General features: G+C 36.8%; 1 protein-coding gene across 1 annotated transcript; it reads left to right on the top strand.

The window, feature by feature from the left end:
- The first annotated feature begins 956 nt into the window (after positions 1–956).
- LOC133878081 (uncharacterized) lies at positions 957–9,828 on the top strand. Its single transcript, XM_062316574.1, has 2 exons — positions 957–1,158; positions 9,310–9,828. The coding sequence occupies exon 2, from the start codon at positions 9,322–9,324 to the stop codon at positions 9,700–9,702; it is 381 nt and encodes a 126-aa protein (XP_062172558.1). The 5' UTR covers positions 957–1,158; positions 9,310–9,321; the 3' UTR covers positions 9,703–9,828.
- Positions 9,829–11,779: the final 1,951 nt, after the last annotated feature.

The following is an 11,779-nucleotide window of genomic DNA, read 5'->3' as shown; positions in this document are numbered from 1 at the left end:
TGATCAGTTGTAAAATTTCGATGGTGGATGTTGACTTAGACCAATGTTTGTTCTTTTGATTTATACTTTAATTTGAATTGTTCCTTAATTGTTATTCTTAAAATTATTTTCGTTATACTCAAAAAACCCTCATCCTTATTCACGTAACATAAAACTAGGCAAAATACTCTCTGTGGGATTGACCCTTACTTGCACTACTTCATATATTTTCAAAAGTAAATGTTTTATTTTTGGTTGCCTACGACAGCACACCAAGGAGCCCTAAGGTAAAGGAATCCATAGAAAATTCCTTCAAGTTAGAGACTTGGTTGGGAAGCATTCAAGTTGGGTTACGTGTCAGAGTGCAAGATACGATCGCTGCATTGGATATGTGAGTGTTACTGTCTTTGTACTAGCTTTGTCTTCTGATAGTTGATTCCTGGGTTTAGCTGTCTCAGACTGATTTTTTTCTTAATTGAATTTCCACTTCGTTGAGAAAATATTTGTGTTCTTTAAATTTCGCATCTACAATATTTTGTTACACATTGTGCACACACACAGAGTAAAATAGAAGTCATATTTATTTTTCACACGTGAATCATTTGGTTAACTTTGGACCGTTGATTTTTGTAAAAATTTCCTGTTTTTCTCCAACAAGAGGCCTGCTAGACAGGGGACACTCATCCGTCCCCCGTCACCCCCTTTTCTATAAAAAAAATTAGTTTTTATTAAAAAGTTGTTTCTGACGTGACATCAGAGACAACTTTTTAAGAAACACCTATTTTTTTTTATTATCAATGGGTGCTGGGGGACGGATGAGTATCCCCCCAGCAATCATTTCCCCTCCAACAATAAGCCCGATCCAACAAAATAAACCTAAAAATAGGAATCCAGAAATTTCTTATAAACCGGCCTTGCAATTTGCACGTGAGAATGACGTAGTTTTTTGAAGACCAATTTGTAAGAGTTTCTGTAGAAAATTTGTGTTGGAATACAATTTCGAAACAAAACCATAATAAGCGGAACGCCGAGTTTTGGAGTTAAAACTGCTAAGCTGTCGCTTGCCTTTTTCAAAACTCAAAACCCTCTCCCTCTACGTCTTTAAATTTCATGTGTTGCTCACAGGTCGCCGCGATCGATGGCTCTTCCTGGTTTCCCTTCTTTGCTAACCGAGTTTAGGTAAGTCTTCATTAAACATTATGTGCAGCTAATTGTTTACTTCTTTCCGTTCTGTTTTGCTTCTACTTTTTACAGTCGCAATTAAACCTTTACTGCTATTTGGTTGATTATATATTTTCTCCAATGTCTTTCTTTGATTTTTCTTTCCTTAAGACATGCATTTCCATATTTTTGTTTATTCAGTTAAACTCATTTTCCCTTATAACTTTAGCTCTCTCTGCAAACAAACCGAATTTTGTTAAAAGGTGTCTTTAGGAATTCACTCCGGAAAATAAATGGCACCCACAATGTCTCATCCACTTTGCTTTGATGTTCGTAAGGTAGAAGAAAAACAATTGTGTAGAGGTCCCCTTAAAATCCAATTCTATAATAGCCCACGATTAGGTCTTGCTGTTCCTTCAAATCTGATAATTAAAGAGGGGTTTTTTTTTTTTTTTTTGTTTTGTTTTGTGGTGGAGATGGGAGCTGGTTTGAATTTGGGAGAATTATTGGGGTTTTTAGCTTCCCAAGTGATAGGAAAGTGATTTTGTAAGAAAGTTGCTTCCAGTTGCTTTTTGTGTGAAGTTGTTATTACAAAGAATTTGAGGTTCATGGGAAGCTAATTGTGTTGTATCGGAAAGCACATTGTAACACATCCCCATTCTTATAATGGATAGACCATATTTGCCAAAACATCAAGTTTGTTTAAGATTCATTGACTCACTCGATATAGTCTTGTTGATGTCTATAAATTGTGATCCATTTTATTTTGAAGATAATATTTATTTTGAAGAAATAGCACTTTGCCACTCAAAGTACCATCCTTATTGTAATTTTTCTACCGAACTTTCAATTTGAAAGATTGACCCATACCCCTAATTTGAACAAATCGTTGCTATGTATCCCACCCTTCAAATTAAGTGTTACATGTAACAAAAATGAAGAAAACAACTAAAATACCCCTTATTGAGAAGAAAAACCACCAACCCCACAACCCATTTCTCCTTACCATCCCGTAACACAAACTTACTCAATCCATCAAAAAGGAAAAGTTGAGTAAAACATATACCTAAGCCAATGTTCGGAAATGCTTCTAAATTCCTTGATTACTTCATAAATTTCAGAATCTCTACCTGTGAAGCAAAATCCCCCTTGCTTTCCAATTCACACACATCCTCATGAACCAAGAACAACCACCAAATCCACCCCTACCAGCGGAGCAAATTGAAACTAGCTGGTGCCATTGAAGTGAATCTCTCTCTTTCTCTCTCTCTCTAGTTTTCTCTTTGCCAAACCTTGCAAGAGGTCTCTTCTGTTCACCAATTGGTCATGCCACCACCCACCACCTGAAACTTCTCTTTACAGCCATCTTTTCCACAGTCCCAGTCATTGGATTGTGTTTAACTCACCTAAAAGTTAAGTGTGAACTCTCTCTAGGTTTGGCTTGACAAGAATCAAGGTAACGACTCATTTTATTTCAAATTCAAAGTTTCCTGAATTGGGTTTCTTTAGGGTCTTATGTTTTGTGTCAAATGGAGCTGTTAGAGTTGCTTGAATGAAGAGAAGAAGAGGCTTAACCCATGGTAAGGGTTGTTCTAGCTTGCTAACTTATGCCTCTATGGAAAAATGCTTGATTTTATGAGGCATATTTAGAATTTGTAAAAGCTGTTTTAACGGCTGATTTACTGGCAGGGTATGTTGTTAAACATTGTCTCTATTAATTATAAACTTGATTTTCATGGACTTGATTCAAGTTAGGTTTTATAGCTAAAATTGGATTTTTTTCTTAAATGCTGTAAATCGGCTTTGGGAATGGCTATGAGAAGCCATGGAAACTTTATTTGAATATCGAAAAACATTTTTTTACAACTTTTGTTTTGTAATTGGTGGGCTGGAACTATCAATGATAATGTTGGGAGCTCGGTTAAAATTTGGAAGTCCTAGACCAAGACATGGCTTTTTTACATCTGTATTGTTGGGGATCAAATTTGTGTTTTTAGGGGTTGTTGGAATGATTTGGAGGTGTAAGGCACCTCCGTTGTGAATTATAGCTGGTTGGATGCTTCTTGAAGAAGTTTGAAGGTCGTTTGGGTTGGTTTTGTAAACTGGGCCAGGTTTTGTTTTCAGCAGCATGTATTTGTACTATTTAAGCTTTTGGAAGAATTTGGTGGAAATTGGGGCTGTCCTGTTTTAGGTTACCATGCTATTGGCAAAGAAATTTCTTCTTCTTCTTGTTGTCCTTTAAATGAAAAATGACATTTCAGTTACTTTTTTTCTCACTCTATTTTTGCTTTAGTTAATTGTAGATTTCAGCTATCATACCTACTTGATAGGTTTGTTCATTCTTGGTGAGGTTCTACTACTCAAGTTTGTTTGAGATGGTTCAGGAAAGATTTTAGATTTTGCTTGTGAGTGAGAAAAGTAGCTAGTTAGTAGGTTTTTTAAAATATTTTTTTTGATAAGTAAGATTTCATTAAAAAGCGCAGAGGGGCGCAACCCTAGTACACAGGAAGTATACAAAAGAAGCCCCTATACAGAGGAAATAAAAGAACAAGAAAGTAAAATGTTAGCGAACAACATACTACCCGGGCTATGCGCCGACACCCAAAGATATAACATATTAAGCACATTTCTACAAAGAGCCCCAACCGAAACCTCCACATCCTCAAAAAGCTTAGAATTTCTCACACGCCACAAGCCCCACAAAACAAATAAAGGAACCTGCTTTCAAATACGGAAACTAGGACCACGACCCAGCACAGTGCCCCAACCAGCCAATAAATCCAACACACTACTAGGCATAACCCACTCCACCCCAAACAAGCTATAGAAAAAACTCCAAACAACTCGTGCCACATCACAATGAAGAAGGAGGTGATCAACGGACTCCCCATGCTTCTTACACATAACACACCACTCTACCACCACAATACCACGCCTACGTAAATTGTCATAAGTTAAGATCTTTCCTAAAGCCGCTGTCCAAACAAAAAAGGCCACCCGCTTCGGAGCTTTAACACGCTAAATACCCTTACAAGGAAAAGAGGCTGCCTCGTGACACACTAAAGCTTTGTAGAAAGTCTTCACCTCAAAATTCCTCCTCTTGGAAAGATTCCACACCACCCTATCAACCTCCCCATACCGAACCTGAGTAGAGTATAACTGATCAAAGAAGGACATCACCATCTCCACCTCCCAATCCTGAGCATAGCGCGTAAAGAGAACATTCCAATGAATCACGCCTCCTACCACAGACAAATTATCAACCACCCAAGCATCAGGAGAACACGCAATAGAGTACAAAGTTGGATAACAGAGCTTGAGAGGCTTGTCCCCACACCAAAGATCATGCCAAAAGCGAATATGAGACCCATCACCCACCTCAAACCGCAAAAACTTGGCAACACTATCCCACCCCCTTCGAATAAACTTCCAAACACTGACACCATAAGGCCCCGTAACTGGTAAGGAACACCAACCTCCTCTCACACTCCCATACTTCACCTCAATCACCGATCTCCACAAAGCATCGCGCTCTTGAGAGAACCTCCAAATTCATTTCCCCAATAAGGCTTGATTAAAATTAACAACATTACGAACACCCAATCCACCAGCCTTAATTGGAGTACAGACTCGATGCCAATTGACTAAATGAAATTTAGTCTCATCACCCAAACCACTCCACTGAAACTCCCTTTAAAGCCGCTCCAGTTTCTTAGCTACACTCACAGGAATAGGGAACAGAGATAAGTAATAAGTAGGAATGCTAGAAAGAGTATTGTGAATCAAAGTCACCCTTCCACCCTTGGACAAATAAAGTTTCTTCCAACTAGCTAACCTTCGTTCCACCTTCTCAATAACTCCATTCCAAATAGAAATAGATTTGAACGACACCCCCAACGGCATACCCAAATAAGTCATCGGCAGAGACCCAATTCTAGAACCCAGAATATGAGCCAAAGACTCTACATCTTCCACCTCGCCAATAGGGACCAATTCGGATTTGCCTAAATTGATCCTCAACCCTGACATTGCTTCGAAACATAAGAAAGTATACCTCAAATTTCGAACATGCTCGACCTGTGCTCCACAAAAAATTAAAGTATCATCCGTAAACAATAAATGATTTACCACTAAAGCTTCATTACCCCTGAAGCCCACTGAGAAGCCTGAAAGTAAGCCTTGGAGCATAGCCACATTCAACATCCTGCTAAGCGCTTCCATAACCACCACAAACAGCAGAGGAGAAAGAGGATCACCTTGCCTAATCCCCCGCGAGCTCTGAAAGAAACCAGAAGGGACGCCATTAACCAAAATGGAAAATTTTATCGTAGAAATGCAAAATTTAATCCATTCTCTCCACCTCTCCCCAAACCCACACCTCTGAAGCATGTAAAGGAGGAAATCCCAATTCAAGTGATCATAAGCTTTCTCCAAATCCAGTTTGCACAATAATCCGGCCTCCCCTGACCGCCTTTGGCTATCCAGACATTCATTGGCTATAAGAACCGAATCCAAGATTTGCCTTCCACCAACAAAAGCATTCTGAGAGTTCGAAATAATTTTCCCCAGCACTGATTTGAGCCTATTAGCAAGGACCTTAGAAATAATTTTATAGACCCCTCCCACCAAACTGATAGGCCTAAAATCCTTAACCTCCAAAGCATCAGCCTTCTTAGGAATAAGGGAAACAAATGTTGCATTCAAACTCCTCTCAAACTGGCAACTACTATAAAATTCTGAAAATACCGCCATAATATCTTTTTTGAGAACCCCTCAACATTTTTGAAAAAAAGCCATAGAAAAACCATCAGGCCCCGGTGCCTTATCCCGATTCATCTCCCGCACCACCTCCCACACCTCCTGCTCCTCAAAGCCTTTAAAATATTAAAGTTTATTGCATGAAAGCATCTTTTTGATCAAATAGCATTTTGGAACCTTTTTCATGGATCTACTCGCTTTTCAATATAATATTATGTGTTACCTTTTTAGTTTATCACTAGTGAAAAATGTAACAATATTGACAATGCATAATTTTCATATGAGGAAATTTATGAATTGTTACCTTAGAAATGATGAGCATCTTGATTTTACCATTTGATGGTGAGTGGTGATTTATTGGACTACTTGCTTATTTAAAAAGATGTTTTGTTGTATATTTTGGGTAACTTGATGGAAAATTTTATTTCTTAAACTCATTAAAGATTTGGAAACTTGTCAGGAAACTTGCACCTGTTATCTCTAAACTACTTACTGAGTGTTGGCTCACTTATGTTGAATATCATGAATTTTTAGAGCTAGATGGTGATCCCTCGAGTTGAGGTTTGTCGTTAGTGGTTGTATAAATTGTAGATTGAGAACAATTGGTTTTGGAGATATTTCTAATGACTTTGGTGGCTTGTGTTCAGATGAATTATTGTTGAATTGTATTTGGAGGTTTTTTTTTTTCTATGGTATTTCATTATACTTTGCAGAAATGTTAGTTGTTTAGTGAACGATTGAGCTTTGGAGTTTGTAGACTCTAGGTGTGTTAAACCCAGATATGCTGCTGAGATTACACATCATAGTTAGGATTTTAATATTTGGAGTACGAATGTATTTGACATTTATGGTTATTTTATTTGGGGATGTATATTTTTTTATAGCCTATGATCTTTGCAAATGTTTACAGAGCTCTAGCTTATTTCTTGAAAAAAAATTAGCAGGGAAAATGATGTACTTCTTATGGATTGATCATTTTCCTCAATATAAAGGAATTATTTTTAAAGAAATTTTATACAAGCTTCTCATAAATACAAAATGGGGTCTAAAAAGTTGAACTGTTGTGCATCTTGAACATGAAATTTCCTTTGCATATTGTCTATAATTTTGGATTTTTTTGCTTATTTTTTCCATTTCTCCTTTAGATTTAGTATCCTTAAAGATTCATGGGTGTGAGAACTAAATGTGGGCTTTGCTATGAGTCATAAGCTATCGTGACACAATGGAATTTACTATGTTCCCTTTGTAAAAGTAAGATACCGTATGTTGGAATAGTTTGAGGGAAGAAATTTCATTATAGATAATGTTACACTTGAACTTTAGAGGTGTCATTTCTATTTTCTGTTCTTTCTTAAGGTTTCATATGGCATTTGAAGTGATTTGAGCTTTGATTTCTGATTAGAGTTTCAGTTACCTCCTTCAATGACTTCAGTAATGTGAATATGGGTGGTTAAGCTCTCATCTAAGAAAAGCATTGGTCAGCCCATTTCCTAAGAAATGGAGAATTTGACAATTAGAAGGATTATCTTTTTTCGTGTATAGTATATGTTTATACCTGCTGTTCTCTTTCTCTTTCAATGTGAAAGGATTAAGAATTTCACATTTGGAAAGTGAAATTGATCTGCGTCCTTTGTTCATATTGATAGTTCTATCCTGTTTTTTCTTTTTAATTAATGATAAGTTATATTGATCCAATTTCGCATTACCCGGTAGAGTTCTGGTGGGTGGTGTGCTGCAGTTTGTGACAGCTTGAGTTGCTATAGTCTCTGTGAGTAAAAGAAAAGCTGAGCTCCACCTAGGATTACCTTACATCTGAGTACTTTCTTCTATTTTCTTTCTTTATGCATTTTGTTGTTTAATTCCATGGTACACCATTACAAACTATTCTAAATTTTTGGATGGCTCCATTAGGAAGTTAGCATTTTCTCTATTTTGCTTTCTTTTACTTTTCTATTGATGTTGCTTGCAAGGTGAGTAAAGTGTTTTGGAAGTCTAGAAATTTTTCGAGCACAAAAAATGTGACTGATGAATTTATTGACTTTGCGTTGGCTAATCTTTTTCCTTGCTCCAATGGTTTGTCTTTTAAAATATTTGTCACCATCCACACTACTCTCTGTATTGTAGGTACTAATGTTGATGGATATGAGTGCAACAATACAGAATCCAAAAACCTTATTATTGTTAATAGTTGGGAATGAACATGAGAAATTAGTTGATGAGAAATTTTATGACGTGGAACCCCTCCAAGGCAAGACCTATTCGTTTACCCACCCCCGTTGGGTAAACCTCTGACCTATGCAAAATGCCCATTTCACACGGATGGGGTAATACTCCAGTTTCGCCAGCGGGCTGGACCCAAGGAATTGTTTGTATCCAAGGGGATTCGAATCATAAACCTGATAGAAATGCCACCAAGACCAAGGCCTTTACCACTTGATTTGTGCACATGGTGGTGGCTAGTGCTATTATGGTCTACCAATAATATAGTTTTCTTATTTAATCTGCTTCCCTCGAGCTTGAGCTAATTGGGTGGAAAGTGAATTAATTTCATTTGTCATTAAGAAGAAGTCACCACAAAACTAAGCCCTGATGCCAGATTAGCTGGACCTCTCCCTCAAAGTTCTTCTATATCCTGCCACGATTTTTATTTTGGTGGATCTAAACAAAACCTAATATGTGTCTCTGTCACCCTGATAGTTATATGATTCATTTGTTAAGGTGGTAGTATAATAGCCTTTGAGGACAAACATTATGGATTCAGTAAATCTCGTGTCTCCGTATAGGTCTTGGTATGCCCAGAATATTTCAGGACCTCTTCTTCCAATATTATTGGAGTGGAGTGCTAATATTCCTCTTGGCAATCATCAAATCTTTAGACAAAACACTAGTCCTACTGCCGTAAAATTTCATTGTTTGAGTGCAATAAGTTTTTATCCACATGCCTCTTGTTCCAGGCAAATATGACTTCCTTTAGTGCAACGCCTGTGTTGGCCATGTGTATCATTTCTGCTTTATTTCTCCGTGGAAATTTCATTCTTTGATCTGGCTTTTTTAATTTTCTTTGATTTTCTTGTGGTGGTGGGGGGTATGGGGGTGGGGGTTGTACCCATATTGAGCAAACCTACACCACAATTGTTATCTTGGTTTTCAGGGAGAATTTCATTCCTTCTAGTTTATTCTTTTTTCAGTTCTATGCTGCTGCCATTGCTATTTTTGTGGATCTAAGCAGAACTTACATGTGGCTATGCCACAGTGATAGTTACAGGATTAATTTGTTGAAGTTCTTCTGTGGACTATGTTTAGGGTTAGGTTACACCCCATAAAAGTTTAGAATTAAAGTTTTAGTCTTATGATGCTTCTGTTTTAGATGTAATTTGAAATCTAGTTGATTTATCATGAACGAAACATCAGGGCTGTTGAAGAATGACTGTGTTAAAGCGTTATGTGCTCCGATTGTTCATATCAATAAAGTACATCACAGCAAATGTGGTGGACAGAAATAATGGACGGATTGTTGCAACGGTGTCAACAGTTGAGCATGCTATCAAGGATTCACTTGAGTGCGGCCGGTCTTGCAATGCCAAGGCAGCAGCAGTTGTTGGGGAGGTGTTGGCCATGCGACTGAAGGTGGAGGGTCTTGAACAAGGGCAGGGAAGAGGGATTCATGTTGATGTAAACAAGGAAGTAGAAAAAAAAGGGTTCAAGAACCGCACCAAGGTATGGGCCATTGTCAATGCTCTTAAGAACAATGGAGTCAGCCTTATTCTGGATGATAATGATGATACTAGTCGGCCGAGTTACTAATATGTTCCCTTTTCCCTTTCCTATTTCATATGGAAGACAGGTTTACAAATACTGTGTAAAGTGTTGCCTAATTGACTTGTTTTTTATTCTATTTATTATGTGAAGACAACGTGAGTCCCCCTGAAACCTGGCTTCCCATGATTGTTTAGTTTCCTACTCCCAAAGGTTTGCCTCTATACAACATAGTATAGATCACATGAGGAGAAACTTCGATGGTCATCTTCCTCCACTCCAGGATGATATTTTGTTTCCTGATATTTGTTTGTCCACAAATTTGATGGGTTTGAGATATGATATGCGTATAGTAAACCCCATCGCTAGTGGTCTTCATCACAAAAGAAGACATAAGAGAGTGAATGTAGACGAGATGCTTGCTGTATGACCATCCACGGCCAGATCTATGCATGGATACATGTCACAAATACACACATACATGCACTTTCAATTGCGGGCAACCACATGGAATGATGTGGACACTTGATCTCATCTCACTAATAATTATGTTCCTAATTTTTCAAATTTGGAAGATATTATAAGAAATTTTGCTAATATTATCCAAGAAACCATCTTTTCCGAGGTCGACTGTTTTCAAGCCTCCACTGAATCGTGACCCTATCCCCACATTGCACACAACCATGGAAGGATGGAAAGGCGGATTTTTCTCTCTCTCTTTTTCCTTTTACTTTTTTGTCCTTTTGCTACCCCATAAAGTCCCTTTGAGGACTTGACTCATAACCAAGAAGAAGTTACAGGAATTTTCTACCTACCAAAAAAGTTGAAGACTTTTAGGTGTCTTAAATCCTCACGCATATCTTTATTACTACTGTGATAATAATTTGATCAAGACTTTAAGATAATTTTAACAAATTTAGCAAAGAAAAAAGTGGTTAATTTACACCATCTGGAAGTTAATATGGAGTCATCATACAGTCAACAGTGCAAAATCACCCAAAAGATGGCAAGAAATATGACGATCATAGTTTAAATGAGACTTACTAACATAAAACAGTAAGTAAAATCATTAAAAAAAGTAGATAAATTTATCCATAATTGTGTCGGTTTGCTATCTACAAAGGAAGAAATTGTTTCGCAATCAAACTAGACTTTCTTGATCTTGCAGTGATGGGAATGTGAAAGGTGAGATGAGCTTTGAAAAATACCCTTCAAAGTCAAAGACATCTTTGTTTTCATGCCTTTGTTTTTCCTTGTAGTTGGATTAATACAAATACATACCCCTTCAACAAGTTGCTTCTGCGCGCCTCAAACTGCCCTGATCATAGTTTCTAAGGCATTGTGATGGGGGTTTAAGAAACTAATTCTATCGATTAATGTTGTAGTTAAGAATTTTGGGTATCTTTTCTAATATTTACTAATCATTTTATATATATATATATATATATATATATATATATATATATATATATATATATATATATATATATATATATATATATATATATATATATATATATCTTTGAACTTTATTCAACCTGATGGGGAAAGCTAGAGCAAAAACTATAGAAATGAACAAGAGCCTAACACTTTATGAAGCACGAGCAAATTGCTTGAAAATTACATCACGAATACCTTCAGGAATTTCTTCAATCCATACTCTATCCATGATTTGTTTTACCGTTGTGATAAGTGCTGAATGTTACACATTTAAGCCCCTTAATTTACATATGTTAAGCTCTTAGTTTTGTTATAGTTTGATGTTTTGTGTTGTTTTTGTGTTTTCTTGTATTTTACAGGTTTTGGAAGAAAATCCATCAAATTCCAAGATTATAATGAAGTCAGCAAACTCACTTTTGGATAGATTCAATTCCAATCAAATTAGAATTTAAAGAAATAGAAGTTAGCAAAAATTCGTTATTTTTGGAAAGAATCCAGAATGAGCACGTCTCAGTAATTTAATCATAACTTTCGGTTCAAGTATCAGATTGCAACAAAATTTGTGGTGTTGGAAAGCTAATAATAAATGCAACAAATATGTTTTTCCTAATTCGGACGTTTACCATGCCAAAATCGCCCCGTAATAAAAGACCGCAAATCTGTACGAATTTTGGAATCCTTTTCC

Source organism: Alnus glutinosa, chromosome 9, assembly GCF_958979055.1.
Source record: "Alnus glutinosa chromosome 9, dhAlnGlut1.1, whole genome shotgun sequence".
Lineage (NCBI taxonomy): Eukaryota > Viridiplantae > Streptophyta > Magnoliopsida > Fagales > Betulaceae > Alnus > Alnus glutinosa.
Note: the sequence above shows the minus strand (reverse complement) of the source record. Positions and strands in the feature narration are given on the sequence as shown.